Genomic DNA, 25,440 nt, shown 5'->3' on the forward strand with positions numbered 1-25,440 from the left:
TAAAGATCATCTAATTCCAGCCCTGCTGTGCCATGGGCAGGGACACCTTCCACTACACCGGATTGCTCAGAGCCCCATCCAACCTGGCCTTGAACACTCCAGAGATGGGGCATCTATAGCTTCCCTGGGCAGCCTGTTCCAGAGTCTCAGCACTTTCATAGTAAAGAATATCTTCCTAATACCTAACCTAAATTTCCCTTCTTTCAGTTTGTATCCATTATTCCTTGTCCTACCATTGCAGTTCCTGACAAAGAGTCCCCTTCCCTGTAGCCCCACTTCAGATACTGGGAGGTTGCTATAAGGTCTCCACTCAACCTTCTCTTCTCCAGGCTGAACAGCCCCAATTTTTCAGCCTGGCTTTACAGGGGAGGTGCTCCAGTCCTGTTAGACAAAACCTAAGACAATAGCTGTGTGTTGCAGATGTGTGCTCCCTTTGTTGGTGCAGTACCATAATATGAAATATCTCATATAAATCCATGCATATCTGCATTTCAACACTGGTGACATTCCATGGCTTTTTGTGGTGTAGAAGGTAAGAGTAGATAGTCTGTTCTGTCTGGATCTTTTCCTTTTGAGTGTTTGAAGCTGTCACTGTAAATTATGTCTGAGAATTTTAAATGCACTAGTCTCAGGAAAATCAAAGTTCCATTTCCTTCAAGGATCCTAAGTAGAAAATGCCACAGTTGCTGTAATATCAGTTATATATAGTGATATACCCATACTAGTTACACCCACCAGGTCGATTCACCAGATCCTATAAGCTTTGTCTACATAGACAAATCATGAAACACCAGTGGGAGTGGATATCTTGAGTGCTGGCGACCTAGTGTTCACGTTCTATTAATTTTGTTTTATTTCAGAGTAGCACTTCAGGTGCCCTCTTAGAATACATTGTTGAGCTTAATTAGAAAGGGATCTAATTTATGCATCTGAGACCATTCAGTGATGCAAAGCAAAGCATTTTAAGTGGGAACAATCAGAGATTTGCATCAAAGCACTTCATCCATCTGAAACACCACTCTAGGTGCTCACGTAATTGTTAAATTGACCTTACTGTTGGTGAAGAGGGAGGAGGGGTTATCATCAGGTAGTTTGCCCTCTTAATGTTTTTGATTGTCTCTGAGTAGAGAGCCCGAGGTGTGCAAGCTCCTGTTGGTGTCTCCAGTGCTTTGGTACTGCGTGTTCATACTTCACTGCCTTTCTGTCTTTAGGTTGAACTGCTTTCTGATGAATATGTTCTCAAATACAGAGAACTTGGGGAGTTATTCTAAAATGCAGATAATGATCACTATTTGTTTTCAAACCAAGCAATTTTTAAGAAGTCTTAAGCGGTTAAGACTGAAGGAGTTTTAAAATGTTAAATGAGTTCATAATTATTGAACTGGAGTGGGAGTCTTCTTGACCAAGTGGTTTAAGTCATAATTATCCTTTTTCTACTAGTCCTTCATTGTCATGGTTTTCTGTTTTTTCCCTGTATAATATTTTTACAAAGAAAAGTTAATAAAGTTAATATCAGGGCTTTTTAGTAATTTTTTTTTGAGATTTGGGAATTACTACCCTTCTCGAAAACTGCTTCTTCTGTTTCTTTGTTTCATTTCTCCCCCATCAACATCTGTCTTCATTACCCACATCCTGCCAAATGGTCTGTTGTGAATACTTCTATTACTTCACAACGAATGATGCATTTTTTCTTAGGGAAAAAAACAATTTACTGTATTTTAATTTCAAGTTTCCCAGGTCCAAAATGCTGCTTCCAAACAAATCTTATTTATATTATGAGCTGTGTAATAATAAAGAAAGATTTGCTTAGTTTTTGTCAAACTTGTGACAGAAAGAATGAGGTAAATTAGTCCCATTTTATTTAGCTTTTATAAAAGTTGTTTGCTCTTTTTTTCTCTGAATTTACTAAATAGGGTAATTCAACAGTAACACTTATATGTGAGCAAGGAGAACTTTATTTCTGTAAAGGCAGAAATTCCTTAAATTCTACAAATCAATGTGCAGAGCACACCTGAGTAAACCTGCAATGTGAATGTAGAAACTGTAGAAATATAGTCAGGCTTGCAGTATTTCTCTCATTTCATTGTAAATATTTGGTTTTACAAATCACATTTCCTGTACTTCTGATGACATCTTAACCAGTTAGCAATTTCACACTAATAGCTTCATTAGAACAGTTCCTCCCATGAGACAGAGTGAGCCCCATGCTTTAATTAATCAAGGAAAAAAAAAAGAAAACCAAACAAAAGCAATATTAAAAAGAAAAACCAAAACCAAACCCACAAAAAAATCAAGGACTGAATGAAAGCACTGAGTCTTCCACTGTGGTGGAGTTCATCAGCCATGTGACATGGTCATGGGCAGCCAGCTCCAGGTGGCCCTGCTTGAGCTGGGGCTTGGCCCAGATGACCTCAGAAGGTCCTGGCCAACCTCAGCCATTCTGTGGTTCCGTGACTTCAGCTTCACCCTGTTCTGGGTCCCTGTCAAATCTGGAGTACTGAGGATCACAAAGTTGAGAGGGTAGGTGTGTAAATATGCACCAGCCGTGCATGGGTTGTGTTTGATGTTTTGAAGGATGTGGTTCCCTGTATTCCTGCTAAGTAGTTAGTGCTTTAGTGGTCTTTAAGTGTGACACAATATTTTGTCAGGAGAATCACGCCTTGACAATATGAATCCTCAGGTGAGCCCTTGCCTTTCATCTCTCTTGAAAGAAATAGTTTTAGGTCTTCTAGATAATGATGGGAGCTTTGTACTCCCAAGGAGAGAAATGTCTGTGTTTTATTGGAATGAAGCTGATTAACATAACTAATTCTGAATTTGAGGTAATTTTTCAACATGTTACTAATGTTAGCATTTAGAAACACAGAGTATTTTGGTAATAAAAAGAAAATTAGTGGTTGACCTTGCACTGAAAAGTCAAAGTATTTAGGAAATGCTCAGTTAAGAGAAAAAGTACCATGCTTTGTCAGTTAAAGTGGGGTTCTGTTAAATTCTTTTCAACAGCTTTAAACAGTCCAACTGAGTTACTGAGGTAATAGTTAGTAACATTAGCTTCGCCAGGACAGTCCTGTGTTAGTCCTGCCCTCTCCATCTACTATAGAGTAACCCTTTTTTCTTCTTTAACCACTGTTGGAAATCATAAATAGATTTTGTGATAGTGCTTGTTAATGCACAAAAAGATCTTACAGTCTGAGGCAATTTTTATTTTCCATCAAGAAAGCAGAAGGGCAAGCAAGTCTCTGAAAGTTTAAATGCCCTTTTCAGCTACATTTTTCAATGCTACATTTCTGCCAGGGGTACTCAGTTCTTGCAAGTCATTGTGGCTGATTTAGCTGGCACCTCCTGTTAGTAGTTACCTTTGTCAGATGCTCAGGACTTTTGAGGAGTGCATTTCTCAACATCTAGACCATGTAATTGAAAGTGTTAGCTAAAACAGATGAACAGGGTAAGACAAACAGGGATGTTGAAGAAAGTTTATTTGAAAACTGTTTTAAAGTTCCTGCAATAATTTTGGCAGTATAATTTGGTAGTAAAGAAGTAAATGTTTTCTTGGATTTTCCTGATTTGCAAGGTAAAAGTACTCATATCACTTAAGCTTTATTTTCTTAGGCTAACTGTGTCAGTTTCTAGGCTGGTGTTGAGTTTTGTGGTTGTTTCCTTGGTTATCCTGGATTATATCCATGCATCTGGTAGAGCACAGTGTAGAGGTCTCTGTGGTAGAAGCAGCCTGAAGCAGTGACTTCAGCAGAACATGCTGCAGCTTTGCAGGGGGGTGCACTGAGGTGTAAGGGCAGAAAGGCACTAAATGTGAGGAAAGAGGGCTGTGAAGAAATGAGTTGGTGCAAAATGATATCTGTGAAATCTGTCACTGAAGCAAAAGAAAGTACAAGAGGAGGATAAGGAGGATACAAACTTCTTCAAAAAGAGAAGAAGGAAGGTGGGGAAATGAGTATATCTCGCACACATCTACCAGATGGGCACAAAGACTTTCATGCATTTGTAACTTAATGGAATCCCAATAAGCCTAAGACAAAAATAGTCTTTCACATCTGGAAAATTACTGTATTTCAGGTATTTTCTCCAAAACATGAGAGCTCAGGAACCTTTGAATAAAATGGTTTTGTAAATGTAAGAAGAGGAAAATATTACATGTTCACCTCATTTTGTACGACACTAGAATTACTTTTTATGAAATTTCCAGAGAGAATGTTTTATTGAAAAGAAGAAATAGTCTGAACAGAAAATTACACAGAAAAGTTCAAGATGACAGTTTAAAGAAAAAAAAAAAAAGCACAAACAAAACAAATTTGCCATTCAGATTATACCATAGAAACTATTAAACTAGTGTGAAAGTTCCTGAAAGGATTGGATTATTTTTCTTGTTTGAAGAAGAGAAATGTCACGAGGACTCTTTAAATATACTAAAACGTCTTAGTTCCCTGTTTTCTGCATTACTATGATAAATGCTTCTGTAAAAATTATTTATGTTCATGGTGAGTAGTACAAAAATAAGACTTAAATTCCAGTAATATATTGTCATAGAATCATAGAAAGCTTTGGTTTCAAAGGGACCTGTAAAAGTCCTCTAGTCAAATCTCCCTGGCGGTCAGCCAGGACATCTTCAACTAGAGCAGGTTGCTCAGAGCCCTGTCCAAGCTGCCCTTGAATGTTTCCAGGGATGGGGTATCCACCACCTCTCTGGACAACCTGTTCCAGTGTCTCAGTAACCTCATTGTAAGCAATATTGTCCTTACATCTAGCCTAAATCTACCCTTTTTCAGTTTAAAGTCATTAACCCTTGTTCTGTCGCTGCATATCCTTGTAAAAGTCCCTCTCCAGCTCTTTTGTGGGCCCCTTACAGGTACTGGGAGGCTGCTGTAAAGTATCACTGAATCCTCTCTCCAGGCTGAACAGCCCCAATGCTCTCAGCCTGTCCTCACAGGAGCTATGCTCCAGCCCTCTGATCATCTTTCTTGCCTCCTCTGGACTTGCTCTGTCCCTGTCCTTCCTGTGCTGGGACCCCAGAGCTGGATGCAGTGCTCCAGGTGGGTCCCAGCAGAGCAGAGCCGAGCAGAGGGGCACAATCCCCTCCCTCCCCTGCTGCCCACGGGGCTCTGGATGCAGCCCAGGACACGTTTGGCTCTCTGGCCTGTGAGTGCCATGGCCAGGGCATGTCCAGCTTTTCATGCACCTGCACCCCCAGGGACTATGCTGACTGCTATAAAAACACACAAAAAAAAATTGCATACTGAAGATCATGTAACACAGAAAAAGATTGCTTCACTGATAGACATCCTTTGAAGCAGGTCAGAAAGTGTCAGCCAATTGTAACATAAAGGCCTAATACATACCGTGGTAGCAGATACAGACTCTTAAAATTTTCCCCCTGGCTTTTTTAGGTGTTTCTGTGTAGCGACAGTTACTAAGTCCATGTGTTACAGAAACTTGTAAAAAAAGTGCAGTCTGATCAGAATTGCCCTTCACATTTGAAGACTGTTCCAACCAGCAGAAGAGAGTGCTCATGGGACAAGTGAAAGATTGTTTGCTATGGAATACTATTTAGTGAGAAAAACATAAAATACTTTAAAAATACAGATTTTTCAAATACTGTAACTCCACAAGCAGGAATGTCTTGCAGTAGGTTTTACATTGCACTTCCCTACAGAAGCAAAAGCAGATACATGACTGTACTGATTTAAAGTGCTGTGGTCCTTAGATGCAGGGTCTCTAAAATCTCAGCTACTCTTTAAAATGAGGCTAGAAATATCAATTCTGTGTAGTGTCACTGTGTTTTCCTATAATGCGACAGGCAATTGGAGAAAGCGATTTACATCTCCATTAGGAGAAGAATTAAAAGTAGCACTGTTATTTTCTTTTCTTCTGTCTTAATAGAAATTAGTGGCTTTGGGCGCTGTTCCTTTGGCAGCATAAAATTTTAAATGGATGACAAGTGTGTATTTTTCAGTTTTACATTGCTGCTTTAAAATTAATCCCTCTAATCTTTTGCAGCACTTAAAAATTTACTTTAATATTTTGTTATTTCTTTATAAAATTGTCAGGCACAAAAATTCTTTTCTAACAGATTTGCTGAGATGATGTTTTTATGCTGTATTGTATGAATCATCAAAGCAGCTTTGACGCTTACCAAATGTTATTTATTGTGCATGAACATAACTATATAGACAGGTTTTAATTAGGGGACCTCTTTCATGTAAAGCTTAAAAGCAGATGGTGTTTGTTTATATTTTGTTTTCAACAGAAATACAAAAAAAGAGCATGTAGTGTTTAGTTGTCGTTTATGCATCCCTGAAAATTAAAAGCTAGCAAAGTTGAATAAAGTGGCAAGTGTTTTATAAGAATTAAACTTCAGTCCTCCTCCTGTTTAAAATTCAGCATGCTCCTGCACTTAGAGCTGGCCGTGGACCAATAATCAAGCTTTTTTTTTTCCATCTGGAACTGAAAGGTTGCCTATTACAACAGCAGTAATACTGATAGCATAATCAGCATTTCTTAAGTCTGATTTTGTATCTCTTTCTTTTGAGTTCCCATCATGTGGAGCCCATATATTCATCTGTGCTACCAGAAGGATGAACCATGAGTGTCTGTCAGTGCAGATGAAAAGTTGTGATTTTACAAATTAATTGGCATGCTTTAAATATCTATAAATTACAACAGAATGTGTAATCTGTGGTTTACCATATGTCTTTAAAATTTTAATATGCAAGTTGATAGAACTCTTCCCAAATATAATCCAAATCCATTATCATCACAATTTTCTCATCTTACGGGAAGGCTTCTGTACCCATCATACAAGAGTTTGGTCACTAACCCATTTTCATAACTGACTGTACAGTCATAAATATGAAATACACACATGCTTTTGTGTACGTGTACCTAAGTTTGAATAGGTAGGTTCAGCCTTGCCCACTGTTAATATAACTAAAAGACAATACAGTTGTAATTCTTGGTGTTGCTTTTTTCTAGTATTGTAGCAACCTCTTCTTACTTTTAGATGGTCACACTCTTTTTTAAATTTCACAGCTTCTCTGTTGAGGATTTGTATTTAGGAATATTTTCCCAGTTGAACTGAAAGGAAAAGCATTGCCAACTACACTTACTTCTACTAATATTACATTCTTTATAAGATTATAGAACTTCTTTCTTAGAGCAACTCTCCAAGTTTGAAGTTTATTTGGCTCCTTTTGAGCATTTATTTATGTGTTTTTGTAACCACATAGCTGTTACAGAAACTGCTTACCATGTGGCTAGTATTAGTGTAGTGTTAGGTCTGTATGTGAAACGACTGCATTCTAATTTAAAGGCAGCAATACCAGTGATACTTCAAATTCCAGTCATCCCTTTTCTGTATTTCTTTAAACCATATCTGTCTGCTTTTGCCTTTACGTACATCTAATGATGAGAGAAAAGTGGAATAGAAAACCATCCAGAATTTGTTTTTTCTTTTACCTTTTAAATTGCAATATTGTTTTTCCTGTATGAACTCTTTATTTGTGCCCTTGTTGCCAGGTACCTAGTTTATTCATGCATTTTTGTCCTTTCAGACACAGTTGGTTGGGGGTGAGGCTGCTATTGAACTTAAGCTGAGGGAGGATTGCTCCAATAAAGACAGCAATAGAACAGCTTTTTGCTTTGCTCAAATGATGTATGTAATTTTTTTGTTGCTGTCAGTTTTTATGGAATAGGTCGGCTTTAAAGTGTCCTATCTTTGTTTCTTCCCTCTTTTGCTTATAGGCAATCCGAAGCTTCCAGGTATCCTTACACATCTTTCCAATGAACCCTGAAGTATGGAAAGAAGACCTTTCCTGGGCAAGAAAACTACAGGAACAGCAGAAGGCAACAAAGACTGAGGCAGTGCAAGCACTGTCAAAAGGAAAAGAGCTTGCACAAGAGTCAATCCCAGACTATGACTTTGAAAGTGATGAAATTGTGGCAGTCTGTGCTGCCATTGCAGAGAAGGAGAAAGCTCTTTCAGCTGCTAAAACGATGGTGATCGTGTCTGCTTCAGGCACAGTAGAGACTGTTACTGAGCGAGACAATCGTCCTGCCACTCCCGATGAAACCCTTTTCATCAGGGCCCGGTAGGGCAGCCTCGTGAGTTGTCATCCCCATAGTTTCAAGAACTGCTGTTATTTATTGTATTTTGCTTGCTTTGTGTTTGTTCTTTTTTTATTATGTGATAGGATAGCCTGCAAAAGTTAAAGAACTGAAATTATTTTTCTTTCACTAATTAAAAAAGCAATGGCCTGAGTTGTCGTTCCATCTGTATTTTTCAAAAAGAAAGCCAAGAGTTGATTCTGAAAATTATGAATTCTTATGACCAGATGTAATGCTGAAATGCTTAACTGCATTTCAACAGCTGCTTTCATCTTTGTGTATTTCATAATTTTACAAGTTAATGTGTACATTTTCCCAGTAATTAGGAAAGTTTTATTTAAACTATAAAAGTGCTGTAGTTTATCCCCAGCTGGCAACTCAGCTCCACACAGCTGACTCCCTCCTGGTGGAATTGGGGAGAGAATTGGGAAAGTGAGAGAATTTGTGGGCTGAGACAGAGACAGCCTAGGGAAAGCAAAAGCTGCACATGCAAGCAAAACAAGGGATTTGCCTAATTCCCCTGGGAAGGCAGGTGTTCAGCTGTCCCCAGGAAAGCAGGGCTACAACATGTGTGGCTTGGGAAGACACTCTGAATGTCCTCCCTTCTCCTAACTCCTTCTTTCCCCAGTTCTATGTATTGGATATGATGGCTGTGGGATGGAATATCCCTGTGGTCAGTTGGGGTCATCTGTTCTGGCTTGTCTCCTCCCAGCCTTGCCTCTTGTGCACCCCCAACCTTCTCACTGGTGGGGTGGGATGAGGAGCAGGAAAAGGTCTCGACCCTGTGGAAGCACTTCTCAGCAATAATGAAAACAACTGTGTGTTATCAACACTGTTTCCAGCACAAAATCAACACCTAGCCCCCTGCTTGCCTCTCTGAAGAAAATTAACTCTATCCCAGCCAAAACCAGCACAAAAAGAAATAGGAACTTGTAAAAATTATTTCAATCACTATTAATTAACATTATTTTTCTTCCAGTAAAAGTGTGAACTGTTTCGTTATTGACAGTCTTTGCTTTCATTAAGATTACTTGTTCTATGAGAAAGTAACCTATGAAGCAGAGATGGATTATTATTTTGTGTGTGTGACAGATCTGATTTGTAGCCAAATCAAGTAGAAACCTTTATCTTGCTTTCATCAGTGAGTGTGCTAAACACTTTTTGATTAGATGAAAGGAAATGCTATACCAAACAAGGCCCTGAATGCTTAGTTACAACTGAATGTTTCACCAGAAGAAAGAACACTTCAGGTTATGACTGAAAGTCGCCTTTCCTTATCGCGAGTGCTGTGCTGCAGAGATCACCAAAACTGGAATGGTGGGAGTAGGAAATAGATATGGCTGAATTGTATTGTATTCAGGGCTTTTCTTTCCTAGTGAGGCTAATCTGATAAAGGAAGTCAGCTTGCTTTTCCTAATTCTTATAACCTGCTATTAAAAGTATGTCCTTAGGGAGCCAGTTTTTCAGGATAGCACTGCTGGAGTCACCCTTTTTATCCTTTTTTGGATTTTGGATGCCGTGGTGGGTACTAAGGCATACTGTAGGAGATTTTTTTAATGTTAGTTTTTCTTCAGGGGAAGGTGGCAATTGGTTTGTCACACAGGCAGGTCAGAGAAATGAAATCAGGCTGTTTCTTTGATGTGCTCTGTGCTGAGACTGTTCTCCTTTCATTGTCTTGGAGACATGGTAGAGATGATCACATCCTAACTGTACTGGAAGAAATGGTCAGTTGAGGAATTCTTGAAGAATTCAGTTTGAGAACATATAATTTTTACTTGATTTTGATAACATTTTGTATGATAATAGAGAGTTTTGTAGACAAGTGAAACTTCTGAAATCAGTAATCTTTGCACTTTTCAAATCTGATTTCTAATTTCAAAAGAACTCGCTTTAAAAGAAAATGTTGCTTGAGAAGTATAGTGTTTTTTGCAGTGGAAAGTGCATTGCAGAAAAACTGTCTCAAATCATACTTTCTGTTTATCTGATATCAGAATATCTTTGTTTAAAAGGATACATACAGTTTTTAAAAAAATTAATTATCTTTCTTAAAGACTTAATTGCCTTGTTGTACTAAGGGTTCAGTGTTTTTCAAGATTCTCCATGAATGTTTTTTTGTGTGTGTGAATTTTTAGATCTGTGCTTGCATGAACACACATTCACAAAAATCACACCTTTTACTATCCTCTGAATATTCAAAATAATTATAACTACAGTGACCTAAATATATTAAGAAATGTAAAACATCATCATGCTACATTTTTATTTCTTCATTAAAGATTTTAAATGCTGGATAGGCACCTGATTAAGATATGGTTTGATAGTTTAAATTGTTAGAGTTGAAAGATTTCCTTATCTTTTTTCTCCTATCAACTTATTACAATCTAGTCAGCCATAGGAAGAGTTAGCATGAGAGGGGTTGGAAAGATTTCTTCAGAAAAGAGATCTTCTCTGGCTGGAAAAGGAAATGTGTGAGATGCTCTAGGGTATGTTTTCTTTTTGAAGGAGCTCGGCTGTATCCACCTCGTCTTTTCTTTCTTTGCGCTTTGTACTTGCGTCAGTGTTCTGTCTTTACTCATACAGGAAGGACTGCTGCCCTCCTCTCGGAGGCCCATGTTATCACAGAATCTCTTTCCACTGAAGTGATTCACAAAGTTCCTACTGACTTCAGCACTGCAGGGCCAAACTGCTGGAGGGGTGTACATCTGCACCATCAGGCTGTGCTGGGCTCGAGGGGTGGTGGTTTCCATCCCGTGTACTAATGTGTTTTCCTTCTGATTAGATCAGGTTGTGAATTCCTGGTATTGTCAGAACTGTAGTGTTCTGTAGAGCAGTTAAGTTCTTGTGACACTGTTCTCAGACTGGGGAGAAGTTCCAATACTGATGATTTCAGCATTGTTTTTTGTACAGCATGCCATGTTTTGCATGTAAGGAATTTTCTGGATTGTTTTGAATAAAATACTGACTTCTTTGCTGCTTAGTGATGCTTGTTTATTCTTTGGGTTATAACAAAAATAAGTTATTATTTCCCATTCTGGAATGTTCCTCATTTTCGCTTTTGTCTGTGGTGAACAAGTTAATGTGTTACAGTAAAAAAGAAAAGAAGACATCTCGGGGAAAAATATTTAATAAAATGTGATGCTCAGCTTTTAAACCTTTCAGGGATATCCTCATGAGATGGAACAAAAGGAGATGTTATCCAAAATAGGATATTAGTGAAATACACCTCCCCTTTGACACTAGGAAATAATTTTTATTGTTCTTCATTATCATTAGTGGTAGTGACTGCAGTAGCTCTCATGTATTTGTCTTCCATATGAATCACATATTTAAATGTTGCAATGCCATTCAAGAGGAAAGCTCAAGAACAACAGTGGGTCAGGTGGATTAATTTTCCTTGATTTAAAAGTCTACAGTTAAACATTTAAATATATTTTTTTCCTTTTGAGTCCCTTTATATCCAGTGGAAAGAAATACAGAGCCTCACAGGGCCATTTATATGTCTTGTGCTAGATAGGTATCTTAGAATGAGCTGAATCAGCCTGCCAAGGTGCCTAATTAATTTCCCTTGACTACAAAGGAAGCTCAAGGTGACTGACTGGCAGTTAACCTCAAATGCTGAAACAGAGCATGTGACTTCCACTCTCATAGATGGAGATAAGTATCTTTAAAAAGCTTAAATGTACTGAGAGAGAAAGAAATCCTTTCTAAAAATACTAGAGGGTAAAAAAAACATGGATCAGATAAGACAACAGTGACTCTTACTTGATAATGCCATAAGATACTGGATTTTAAAAGAAGTCATGGAGAAGGATAAAAAGCAAGTGGAGCAGTTTACTCTTCTTATCCTCAAAGCTGTTTGAAGTTGTCTGAGTATCTATTGGTTTTAGAGATCAAGATCAGAGAGGTAGCATTGGAAACTTGCTTGCCCACACAAGGTAAGTTCCCTCCCAATCCTAAAACCAAGGGAAAGGAGGTAAAATACTAGTGTTGAGGTGCTATCTTAATTAATTTTGAGTTCATAGAATAGCTATAAAACTATAATGACTGTAGTTAGGACTGGGGCACAGGAAAGCAGAAGCATGTGGGCTTGGTTTGTTGGCAGGTTACAGGAACCACGTGTTTATTGTAGTTCACTGTCATGTTAAGGTGGTGTTCTCAGATGTGCTGGAGTCCTTGGGCTGCGGTATCTCCAGAGGGGATGATTCAGCAGCAGGAGGAACTGGTGGGCATGGATGACTGCTGAATCCTGCCAGAGTGCTGCCTGGCTTTGAGGGCTGATTTCCTAAGAGCCACAAGGCTAGGAGCTGGGAGGGTTGTAAAGGATAAATGATCAAAGGGAAAGATTAGATATGGGGATCAAAGTGCAGGAGATTCAGACTTCAGTGTCTGTAAAGCTGGCAGGTCTAGAACAAGGCCCGGAGTGCAAAGGCCTAGTGGTATTTGGTAGCTCTAATAGAAATCTGCCTTAAGTGGAACAGGTTTGCCATTGTGTCTAGCAGCAGAAATAAAAACTCAAAAGCTTCTTGACTTAGGATGCTGGCTGTGCCACTTGAAGATAGCAGATTATACTGATCCTGTTTGTGCATTGGCACTGGGCCTGTAGTGCCAGTTTGGGGCAGGCAGCACGGGTGTTCCCGACAGCAGGAATGTGTGAGCCTGATTTAAAACAGCCAAGTCCTCTGACAATACATCCTACACCCTAAACTGTTCAATAAGGCTAACTGACCATGGATCAGAGATTCAAACTAATCCACAGATCTTCACAGAAACCACTGTCTGGTGTAGATACTGGTTCTCATCCTGCCTGTGGTGGGTGGATCCTCCAAGCCCTGCCACAGGACAGGGGCTTGAATTGAGTTAGGGCTGGGGCTTGGGGTGTGGTTGTGGGGTTGGAGGACTGGCAGTGTCTCTGGGTGGAAAGGTGATCTGGCGTGTGTGGGCAGGACAGACTGCTGGAAGTGAGGGTGGGGAACTGCCAGTCACAGAACTGGCAGGGTGGGATGGAGTTTGAGAGATGCAAGGTTGGTATGAGAAATTTTTGAATCAGTAAATTTCTGTGAACACAGAGAACTAGGGAAGGTGGATGCAGATGTGAAAGGCCATTCTGAGGGAATATGGATCTCTGGGGGTTGGGAATATAGGGGAGATATTAATGTGCAAGAAAGGAAGCCCTTTTGTATATATGGAAATGACTCATAATACCTAGCAAGAAAATAACCTTTTAACCTCCATGTGGCAAATTAGACTCTTCAAACTTGTAGCCTTATTTTAGGAGACTTGTTATGCTCAGGGAGGCCAAGGAATGTAGTTCAGTAATGTGTTTGTGGTCAGCATTGGAGGAAGGTGCTAAACCTGAGCAGGACCGTGGGGCAGGTGAGGGAGATGTGATATTACTGTCACGCTAAAAAAAGGCACACTTGCCCAGTCCTTCAGCCCAACTGCTCCTGAACACTTGTGTGTTTGCAAATAGACAGCAGAAGCACTCTTATTTTGCCTTTGTGCACTGCCATGGAGCTGTGGCAGGCAATTCCAGTATTGCTCAGAAGACTTTGTGGGCTGTTTGGGAATCGTGAGTTCATTAGTGAGGGAGTTCATGTTGATGATATGGTCTGTGAGTCCACTACTGACACGTTGTGAATGCTGGAGGCAGGAAGAACACCTCTGGCTTATCATACGTGTTTGCTAAGGGAAGCTACTTAAGATGGTCTATTCTTGCTTAAAGCTCTTTCAGACCACATGTATTTCTCATCAGTAATGATGGTAAAGAGTAATAAAAGCATATTAATGAAATAATTTTAAAAATAGTAAGCAATTATTTAAATACACACTGTATATAATTAATTCTGTAATTGCATACAGTACCAGTAATATTGGTGTGCTGCTCTGGGCCAGCTGCAGAGGTTTGGTCCCATATTGGTACATGTGGTGTTACCTGCTGGTGGCAGTCCTACCTTCCTGCTCTGCCAGGTGCTATTTCCTGTTTTGGGAAGTATGGTGAGTCTGTTCTATTTGTTGGTCACTGGTAAGCAACAGGCCATAGTTAGGTGGTTTAATTGCAAGGAATTCAGGCAGATCTTTATCTGTAGCTGCAGTGGGACCTTGAGTAATACTGTTCTCCAGCTTAACTGGTGAAAAGTGGCTGCTGCTGCAAATATTTGTGTAGAGATTTAACTTCACTTTCTGTATGTATCAAGGCAAATAAGCTCTACTGCTCCCCTGTTAAAGGAATATATAAAGAATTTTTGTGGCTCTGTGTCAGTGCTCTTGGGGACAGTTTTGAAGACAGCTGCTTCTTGCTGATGGTGATCATGCTGTGGTGTTTCAGAAACTTACAAGACAAAGTATGTTTTGGCAGTAGCTGAGTGCAAAGCATTCCAAGATGGGAGGCTTGTTAAGGTGAGGAGTTGGCACTGAATGGCAGACTCATGTAGACATCTGAGATCAAGCAGAATATTTCCATTTAATTGTGATCCCCAAAATTACTTTGGTCGGTACAACTGCTTAAACATATCAACATAAGGCTCAAGATTTTCATTACAATGTAGCATTCATATGAAAACACTTTAAGCAGCATAACATGCTTAATATTTGACAAAACATCCCCCAAATATCTCTACAGAATTATTTTGATACACAGTATTTCTGGAACAAGATCTAACCCTTACAACACAAAACACAAAAACTCCTTTTTGTCAGTGGTTAACAGCTGGTTTTGGTGATGTGTTTGTCATTAGAACTCTAGCAACAAATGCTTTTCAAGGTGTTCAAGACTGAGATATAGTTCTATATAATCTATACTTTAAATGAAGATTCTGCTTCCATGGTTTCATACATTTATTTGATGGAGTATCAGATTACACAGTCATAAAATTCTATTTACTATTTAAAGTAAAATGATAAATGTTATGAAAAAATAACTTTATTACATTGGTGATGCTTTACCTAAAGTGAATATTAAGACTATTAACCAGGAGTTGAAAGTTTTAGGCCCTGATATTGAAAGCACTTCTATATGTCCTTAACTTTACACGTAAGGAGTCTCCCTGGCAGCAGAGGGACCACTCTGATGGGCAATGTTAAGTGTGTGCCTATGGTGTGCGGGCTGTGGGCCAAAGTACTCGGAGAGGCGCGCATGTGTTACACAGAAAAACATTCTCAGAACATAAATAAAATCTGATTTTTTAGTATATACATATACTGAAAACTAATATTCTTAACTGAAAGGATGTGTTTTCTTTTTCTCTTTTAAAAAGGCATATATTCCCATTTCACTCAGAAAGTGCTTATGTATTCTCAGCTCAAGAATTACCTCATCAGCTGTGAATCTAGCATGGACAACAAATCTAAGCCAAGAATGCCTTATCAGCAGGAAATACTGAGGGAAGAGAAGGCCGGCAATCATTTCTATATACCTTGTATTAATAACAAACCTTCTCATAGAGAAGAATACACTTTTAAATATTTTCAATCCTGATATATATACAATGATAAAAATTCACATTTTCATGCTTTAGTGAGACACTTTAAAATCCTACTGCAGGCAGCTCTCAGAGTAGCTGTGTCCAGTTCCTAGCAGCTGCCTCATACTCACCTCTAATACCAGAAGCTTAAACTCTTGATAGCTGAGCAGCCACAGGGAGGGAGCAAAAACAATTCTACCAGACTGGGAAAGGGAAAGAAAAAAAGAAGAAAGCAAGTGATGGGGTCTTTCTATTTCCAGAGATGCAGTAGCTCTCCTGTGTCCCACAACAAGACAAGGCAGTTCATCTTTCCAGTCCCATCAGACCTGCTCTGTACCATTTCTGATGGCAGGGCCCAAGTGCAATGTCTGTTCCACACAGTCCTCAGTAGTCTAAAGGAAACGTACCCATCACAGCGAGAGAAAAATAGCCCTTTGAAGCACAGCTGAACCCCTCTTCCCATTAATAGGCAGAACACCTATCTATTGCACCAGTTTTTCCAATGTACCAGGAAGTATCCCCAGGGTTGATGCCTTTCATGGCTATCTATATGCACTTTTCTGACAAATTCAATGTCTCTGTGGGGAAGGTGACCTGGAGAGGGCCACTCTTAGACGCAGAGCTGGCCCCGCCACCAGAGCTGATCTCGTTCACCAGGAAGGTGCTCTCAGAGTCCTGTCCCTGTGAGGAGTCCGAGGTGTCAGAGCTCCGCAGTGTCCGTACTGACGTGGTGTCGGACTGTGCCGGGCTGGCGCTGGGGCCTGGGAGCAGCACGCGGCCCCCAACACTGCTCTCGCTCAGCTCTGGAGGGTACAGCAGTGTTTGGGAGGTGCTGCTGATCTCCCTCAGCTCGCGGGAGATGAAGGAGGGTGACTGACTGGACATGGCAGAGGAGGTCCTGCGCCCATCCACGCAGTTGAAGTTGCCCCCCGAGTGCTGCCTCCGAGCCCCTCCAATGCGGCAGAAGAGGCATTTGATCTTCTCGATGGCTTTGCTGAGCACAGTCTTGCGGAGGAGGATGTAGATCCACGGGTCCAAGATGGGGTTCACCGAGGCAATGCGGATGGCTTGCAGGTCAGGGTTTTGCCTGACATCTTGCACCGACTCCGGCTGGTACAGCTGGTTCACGAAGACACGGACCTACCCAAGGAGATGGAGGAAAAGAAAGACACAATTACAAAATTGCATCAGGAGAGAAAAGCTTGCACTTTAAACCAGAGCTCTAGATTTGCGGATGTAAGCTACGAGAGAAGAGGAGGCTGGCAAAGTTAGGCATCTCAGATTGGCAGCCATCAATTCGTTTTTGGAAACAGAAAAAAATATCAGATGAAAATTGTAACACCTTTGTTACATGTAGAAAATGACTGGCTTTTTTCTCTTTCTTTTACCTCATTATTAATCCCTGAACCTCCAAGTTTTGGCTGGTGTCTTTGAAAATTCCCAAGAACAAAGATATAGACCTGTATCCTTCTTCCTTGGTATACCTCAAGTCTCATGCAACCTGCAAAGAGGTAACTGACTGGGGAGACCTGATCAGTTCCTCTAGCAAAGGTCTAATAATCACTTAGAAATGAAATGAAACACACATGATGATCCAAGTACATGAGACTCTGTAAGCAAGTCCAGAGTTGTCGATTCCCAAGTTTAGAAATGTATTTTCCTGGCACCTATCCTTACTGGAACTGTTTATATAACCGCAAATGTTTGCTTGCTGCAGCATGGTTTAGAAAAACAGAAGGGTAAAAAAAAGAAAAAAGGGGAAAAAACCCCAAAAAGACAGGTTGCCCAGCTAGGAGATTTTTAACAGGCCAAGATAATGAGATTATTTCAGCACTGGACTAGAGTACTCTGTTCTCCTATATAAGCCAGCAATTCGGTTTTACTTACAAAAATACTAATGAAGTGGTCAAGAGTTTAACATGTCAAAGGTGATGTGTGAAGTGACTATTTAATTAGTGATTCTAGTTTATCCTGCATAAATTTTAAAACTGAAAGGCCCTGTCTTCTTCATAGAAATGTATTCAGCTTATTCTTTTATTTTTCAGCTGGTCTCTCTCCTTGTTTAGAAGACAGTTTTGTAAATGCTACTGTGAGTGAGGCACAGTCCAATTCTTGGATATCATCTTTCCAGTGCCACAATGGCATCACAGGAGTTTGTTGTGTTGATTAGTCTCAAATAGCTCTTCTGCATTTTTGCAAGACCTAAGCAGTGTCCAGTTAGAGAAAGGCTTAGGAAAGCCACTGAAAAGTGGATCATGGAAGATTCTATTTTCTTCAGATTCCTTAAGGTAAGTCAAAATAGATCCCTTAATTATATTTTTATCTAATACAGCAAAAATCTAGTAGCAAAATTAAGACGTTTTTAGAATCTCATCCTTAGCTCCTGAAATGAATCAAGGCCTGCGTAGCTGTGAGGTTACAGACATGGAGGCAAGCAAGCATTTAAATATATGAGCCAAATTAGGACAGCCCTCATAAGTACTATTTTTAGAAGTTCTGCATGTGAAGCCTTCCAAGTCTGGTGAAAAATTTAACAACTCTTGATAAATTTTCTTGCAGGAGGGCAGTGTGGTGGCATTCAACCTCATCAGTATCCAGAGATAGAATGTTCTCCAAAGCTATCAATGATATGTTTAGTATAATGCAGAGTCCCTCTGTGGAAGCCCTGTGCCTGCAGTCTCTCTCAAACGGTCTGTCACATTGAAGATTGACTGTATTTTCTTTCTCAGTACTTTTCTCTAGGTTTATGGGCAACCTAGTGAACTCAAGATATGGGATAATCTTGAATTTATAAAGCAATATAGTGATGCCAGTTTTATCCACAGTAACTTTCCTAATGATTTATAATACTGCAGATGTCTTTCTGACCACTAATTTCTTGGCCTTATTTATCTGTTAGGCCAAACATGCCATTCAGGTGCTTCAAAGAGTATTCCTATGCATGATGAACTTATTTCTATGGATTTTTAAAAAAAATTTTGTTAAGAATCTTTCCTTTATCTTTAATATTTTGCTTTATTTTAAACTACTTTAGACATAAATTAATCATTATTAATTTCATTTATAAATAATTTCATTATAAGTTTATTTATAAGATTTTAATTTTACTATTTTATTTATAATTTTGATTTTTTGTTCTGTAAGCAACTTTCCCTATTTATGCTATGTAAATAAAGGACTCCTAAAAAAATGATTGATAAATAAACTGCTGCTCCTGGGCACGGCGCTAGATGGCGCGGCTGCCCCGCGGTGGGTGTGGATCTATGTGTAATATGTGCGTATGTATAATGTGTATATATGTTTAAGGTGTACATATGTATGTGTGTACGTGTATAACGTGTATATATGTACCACATGTATGTGTATATGGCAATATGTACGTGTGTAAGTGTATAATGTGTATATATGTTTAAGGTGTATGTGTACATATGTATAATAGATATGTGTACATTTGTGTAATGTGTAGACATGTATAATGTGTACGTGTATATATGTACCACATGTATGTGTATATGTGCAATATGTATGTGGGTATATGTATGATGTGTGTAACAAAGCCACCCAGACCACACAAGGCACACTTTGAAGACAGCTGAAGAAATGCACAGCTCAACTAGGAGACCTGGCTTGCCTTTTTTTTTTTTTTTTTTTTAAACTCAGAGCTATAGTTACACGTCAGTGATTTAATAGTCGGATTGTTCTTTTGATAAGCAGCACGTGAAATTGAGGTACCTCTTCCACCTCCTTCTGCTACCTGCCACACTTTACAGAAAGGTGAAAATGTCTCCAAGTGTTCACTCTGTGGCTGAAAAGAATAGCTGAAAAGGACTATTGCTAATGGTACAGCACAGCCTGTTTTATGCTATCTCTGCGTGCTTTATTTCCTTTTGACAGCTATGCAGCATGTAGAAGTTAACGATTCACAGAGTGGACCTAGTCAGTGAAAACTGTACAAAACTGTTTCTACTTCCCAGAAGAGTCCCATAGAAAAGCTCCCCAGATTGTCAGAATTTATCAATTCAGACTGATTGCTGGCTTACATTAATCACAATAGGGTAAAAATTTATCCATGTAGGAATCTAAGTTCTAGCCTTCTTTACTTACTGGTGAAACAAAGTTTAGTAACATATCACTTAAAATAACGGCAAGAGATGTACCCTGTTTCGGCTACGAGTCCTCTGCTGCAGGAGGTAACACGATAAAAAGATATTGCCTGTCATCTTCTAAGCAAGTGCCAAGTGGAAGCCACTACTAAATTAGTTATCTAATCCGATGCTTGGATTTGTGCAATTTGAAATCCTAATTAAAGAAGGAAACAAACTAGAACAATTTGGATCTCTAAAAAATAGAGTTTGTATGTTAGATCCGCAGTTGTAGAATCCAGACAATATATCTTAAAAATACCAGCAGTTTATTTGCAATTAAGAAGTACACAGCTCTAAGGTACGTCAAGTTTATGCTCAAGACAGGCACTTGTAGGATCAGAGTTCTTGTGCTGTTTGCGCTTTCCTTTTTACAAACTACAGATGCAAGTCATGATTTCTAATCCTGTGAAGCATTATAAACTGACTTTTACAGTTACAGTCACACTTATAATTGTTTCCACAGCTTCCACCTGCCCTCAAAATCTCCCCACATGCTGATATGATAAATTTAAAAAACATATGGTAGTAAGCAGGACAAGTTTTTCAGCTCCACAAGCCAAAAACCTTTGCCCTTCAAGGTCTTACTGTCTGCTTGGTGACTACTCCACTGCCAGAAAGTCATGTCTGACACCTTGCAGTTGGCTGTGGACAGTCTCTGATATTAAAAAGTTGAAACCAGCCAAGCCGATAGAAAATCCAATTTTAGATCAATTAAACATCAAGTTAGAAACTCCTGATCATTTCATGCAATCAACAAGATGTATGCCCTGAAACATTACCATAATTTAACAACAATGCTCAGTGGTCACAATGAGGAAAAGATCACACAGTTAAAATTTGTAAGAGTATCTGACAGACTGCTGGAGTGAATTACAGACTTTGAGTAATGTGTGCCTATTTACTCTTGAAACAGCTTGGTGATTTTAGACAGGCCGGATAAAAATTTCTATTCTCGTCTTGACAAAATCCCTCCTCACATAATTTATTCCCTACATTTTACACTATGCAATTCTAATTTCTAAAAAAACCCAAATATTTTAAGAGATGACATAACCCACATGGAGTAGAGATAAAAGTCAGCACGTAAGTTATGTATTTTTCTTACTTAAGTTTTTAAACAATTGTCAGATTCATGTCTTTCACACTGTTTTCTGCATCTTGAGAACACACCAGTGTATATAAAAAGTTTCCTTTCACAGTTTTAATCTTTTCTTTCCTTGATATTTTTGACCAGCCTTCAGTTCTGTCAAGTTCATTCAGGATTTTGCAACCAAACGTAATTTTGTTACACCACTTGCTACTTTAAAATTTTGCTGATTTTATGAAAAACCACTAAAACTCTAAACAACCCTTTTTGTAAATCATGTGCTGAAGCATCTCATTATTAAAAACTGCTGTTATCTGTGACTCAGTTATTTCAGAGCTGTTTAATATTTCAAGTCTTGAAATTTTTTCTGTCAAATTGTAAGTGGATCCTGTTGAACTGACCCCATCTGATATCTTATTATCTTGCGGAAGTGTTTGTTCTAAAATGTTAGAGGTTTGTGTCTCTTCCAGAAGTTGCTTTTCTTTAAGTGATGGTTTATTGATCTGAAATCATCAGTGGTAAGTCAGCTCATCAAGAGAAAACTTCAGTCACAAAGCAGCCCCCGAGCCTGCTTCATGTGTCTGAATCATGCTGGCACCACCACCTCACCACTTTTATGGTTCTGGATGACTGCTAGGCTGACCTGTTACAGGTGAGCGCCTCACTCGGTGAGGACTCCCTAAAACTCCTCCGAGTCATGAAAATTTAAGTCTATGTATTAGTAATCTACCTACTTCTGCTAGTGGCTCTTTCTAGGGCTTTATAGCATAAAGGTGTCACTTCTCTGAGTTTCCACCATTCTTAATCTCAGTGTTGATGCATCCGGAGGGCTTAACACAGCAGCATACATGGCAGTTCATCATGGTACAAAGCAGCAAATGTGGCTGTGGCTTACTCCCACAGAGGGAGGCAGAAGACTTTAAAAAGCTACTTAACAATGAAGAAATTTAACCACACTGCACATTGTGACGATGTATATATAAGTGGTTATTTGGGTTTGTTTTTTTAGAAAAAGGTTCCTTTTATTTTTAGTCATCCATCTAAATGGACTGAGAGTCTCTTACATCATTTTAGATAGAGAAAATATGTACTGCTTTAGCAGGTAAAAGCTAACTTATGTGAACATTCCCAAGGTAACACTCTGCCTTTGTATGAAGTGAAATCAAGGTCTGGGAGAGCTGTACAACTTTAGCACCTGCACCTTCGCATATTTCTGCTATATGCAAGTTTTTCACTAGCTACTGTTTAAATAATAAACCTTTTGCCCCACCCAGGTTCATTAATTTTAACTCTCAACAATCCAGTTCCCTTTCTGGTAAACCCTCCCTCTTGGTTCCCCCCCCCTTTTTTTTTTTAAATATTAGGTAAAAGACTGCCTAGGTTCAAATGGATATAAACTATTTCATTTTGCTTTCACACTCAGACTTCTCAGCATTCCTCTAGCTGCTTTGCTGCAGGATAAAGCTTGGCTTGTTTTCTGAAATTGCTTAAGTCCATCACATAATGACACTGTATTTAATTTAGAGAACCCGTTCTCTACATTTACCAGCATCTCTTTTGAAAAGGCAATATTGTTCTTTTGTGAAGTAGCTGTTTTGATACTAGATTAATCAAATCGAGTACTGTCACCCCTCAGTACTTGTCAGGGCTTTGGCCACCTGGTGCATCCCAGTGCAACAAGTCAGCTTACCCCTGCCGTTTCTGGAGCTGGACTGCAGGGCAGGCTGGCACAGTTCTTCTGTCTAAGGCATGTGCTCCTCCCGGGGACACCCTGTGCGCAGCTTAGACAGCACCTCTCGACCTCCTTCGGATGTCAGGCAATGAATACATGGCACCGCGGTTGGTCGTGCCTCGGCACCACACAAAGTGACAACACCGAAAGACAGGAGATGGCCTCTGGTAACGGCAGGGACCCTGGTGCTGCAGCACAGCCACACTTCACTGGCTCCCGTTTATGTCAGTAATGTGGCAGCCCTGGCCCAACCCTTGTGATTACAGCTCCTCTGAGTGGGGGGGGACAGACTCACCGACAGCTGAGCCCTGTTCACATGCACTTCTCTAAACTTCCTTACAGGGATATACACCTGCCTCTCCAGCTGGCCAGATCTATTTGACATACATTGCACTCCCTCTCTATGACAGAGGGATCATCCTACTGACGAGAAACCTCCTTAAAAAAGTCCTTCTAAAAGCACCTTCTGTCTCACAGCCACTGCTTGAGTCCCTACACTGCGTTTTGGAAGATGGCAAATAAGGCAAGCCAACTATTTGTTTAATGTCTCTGAGCCAGAGTAGAACAGGATTTTGACAAGCTTTATTATGGCAGTTGGCAAGCAAGAACTAAGCCTCTAGCTGGTGGATCTGGGGTTTTTTTGTCTTTCCTGAGGATAAGGTGGAGAACAGAAAAAAGTGGATCCTGCGTGTTCAGTTCAATGACACTAATTATATCAGCCATTTCAGAAAATGAGCAAATGGTTAGTTGTAATGTTGTTTGACATTTCAGCATGATCTCAAGGTTTATGTGGGCCAGATTCTTCTAAGGCTCATTTCACTGAGCAACACACTGACAGGTGGTTCCACTGAGTTCACTCCTCCCACTGTGTGGGGATCTTCTGGAAGGATGCCTGTGTGGGATCTACCACAGAGATAGTGCATGAATACCTGAGGAGTGGAAGCTTAGCTCAGGTTTTGGTTGTGAAGAACTCTGTATGTTGCTAGTGCCATGTGAACACAACCCTGTCCTCCTTTTGCACATCAGGGACTGTTGCACCCTTCAGCAACAGCATGCACATTTTTAAAACACACTAAACAGCCAGAAATGCAGGCCAGATCCAAACTTCACTTATCACAAATTAATTTTACAGGTGAACTTTAAAGTGCATTTAGCTCTCAGTAGGACTTTGCTACGTGGATTCCAGTTGAACAATTATTGAGAATTTTTGGTGCTCTATTTTAACTAAGCAAAGAAGTCTAGGTCTTGGGATAAGCCGGTTTCTTTTTGTGGAAATGTAAATCTACTAACTTTCTCTTACCATGCATGTATGCTAACAGCCTTTGAATTATTTCAATAGTTTGTGACACCAACTATAGGTGCCACAAATAAGCACCTATTCCAACAGGAATCTGTTTGACAAACACAGACTAGGAGGAGAAAAGACTGCAGTAAGGGTGATGGAACAGAAGAAAGGTTGCATGATGTTACTCACCACCAGAGGAATGGAGCAGATGACCACGACCAGGGAAGTGGCAATGAGCAGAATAACCATCTGGATTTCTGCTCCAGCCATCCGACGGAAACTCCGGCGTCTGCGAAAGTCAGATAAACGGCTGGAGGTGGTGTCTGTCCCCAAGGACGTGCGTCGCATGAACTGTCGGTGCATGCGAATGAGGGCCACGCACACCAGGATGTTGCAGATCACGGTCACCAGGATCAGGAAGGAGCTGAAGCCCGCGTACATATAGGAATATGCTGCATGGGTGGATACGTTTGTTCGCCAGTCTATGAAACACCAAGTGTAAGGGTACTGCAAAGTAGATTTGCCGAGCCCCATGCTGGGGAGGGCGCAGAACAGCACGTTGGAAGCGTAGATGGCAAAGAGCGTGAGCCCTGCCAGCTTCTTGTCTACGTAATGGTTGTAGAAATAGGCATGGTTGATGGCCAGGTACCTCTCTATAGACATGGCACAGATAATGCTGAGGCCAGACAGCCCAAAGAAGAGGAGGATGAAGGAGCTGTACTCACACAGTGCAGCTCCTCCTGGCCATTGGTTCTGCAGGTAAGTGGCAATTGTGACTGGACTCACCAGGCAGGTCCCCAAGAGATCTGTGACTGCCAGTCCACAGACCAGCGTGTAGAAAGTGGTCTCCTTCTGCTCCTTCCTGGACTTGCACAGCACCACGATGGCTATGAGGTTGCCCACCACGCCGAAGATGAACATGACAGTGGGGATGGTGGGGGGCTTCCCGCCTTCGGCCCCGCTGGCAGTCCCGTTGGCGGAGCCGTTCGCAGGTGGCATGATGGTGGGGTCGAATGACATGATAACCACGCTGCAGCCGGCGAGTTGGGAGACGGCAAGATCGGGTCCGAAAAGGAAAAGCTCAGTGAGGGGAGACGGTTGTACGGTGCGAAAGTAAAAATTCAAATGGGCGAGAAGTTATTAAAAAAAAAAAAAAAAAAGTGGTGTATTTCAATTAAAGAAAGAAAGAAAAAAAGTCCTAAAATGGAGCCGAAGCGGGGTGCCGTCTGTCAGCCACCGACCGCAGCCGGGGGAGCCGGGGCTGCCTCTTCCTGCCGCAGCGCTCCGCGCCCAGCCCGGAGGGGGATCGGGGCGGCCCGAGCCGAGCGGAGCCGCCTCACCGCCTCTCGCACCGACGCCGCGGAGGGCTCAGCGCGGCGCTGGGGCGGCGGCTCCAGGTGCCCCCGGGGGCGGCGTGAGAAGGTGCCGGAGCGCGGTGGCCGCGGCTCATTCCCCGCCGCCGGCTGGCGGTGCGGAGCTGCGCAGAGCGGTGCGGGCCGTGCGGGGTGCGGGCGCCGTCTCAGTCCCCGCGGCGCTCCCGCCGAGTTTCGCCGCGGAGGGCGGGGGCGGCCCGGGCCGCTCCGCCGCTGCTCCCCGCCCTCTCGCCCCATTGGCCG

General features: G+C 40.8%; 2 protein-coding genes across 2 annotated transcripts in view; one reads left to right on the forward strand and one right to left on the reverse strand.

The window, feature by feature from the left end:
* The window catches only part of TTC33 (tetratricopeptide repeat domain 33), a 45,937-nt gene extending 34,845 nt beyond the window's left edge, over positions 1-11,092 (forward strand). The window contains exon 5 of the mRNA XM_042028438.1: positions 7,753-11,092. Coding sequence (XP_041884372.1) covers positions 7,753-8,103 — 351 coding nt within the window. The 3' untranslated portion in view covers positions 8,104-11,092. The remainder of the gene's footprint in view (positions 1-7,752) is intronic.
* Positions 11,093-14,556: 3,464 nt separating this feature from the next.
* Positions 14,557-25,361, reverse strand: PTGER4 (prostaglandin E receptor 4). Its single transcript, XM_042028439.1, has 2 exons — positions 24,014-25,361; positions 14,557-16,715 (listed from the first exon to the last, which is right to left on the reverse strand). The coding sequence occupies exons 1-2, from the start codon at positions 24,842-24,844 to the stop codon at positions 16,122-16,124; spliced, it is 1,425 nt and encodes a 474-aa protein (XP_041884373.1). The 5' UTR covers positions 24,845-25,361; the 3' UTR covers positions 14,557-16,121.
* Between the last annotated feature and the right edge of the window lie 79 nt (positions 25,362-25,440).

Source organism: Corvus kubaryi, unplaced genomic scaffold (genome assembly GCF_017639235.1).
Source record: "Corvus kubaryi isolate FWS band 111438036 unplaced genomic scaffold, C.kubaryi_AGA036_p1.0 37308, whole genome shotgun sequence".
NCBI lineage: Eukaryota > Metazoa > Chordata > Aves > Passeriformes > Corvidae > Corvus > Corvus kubaryi.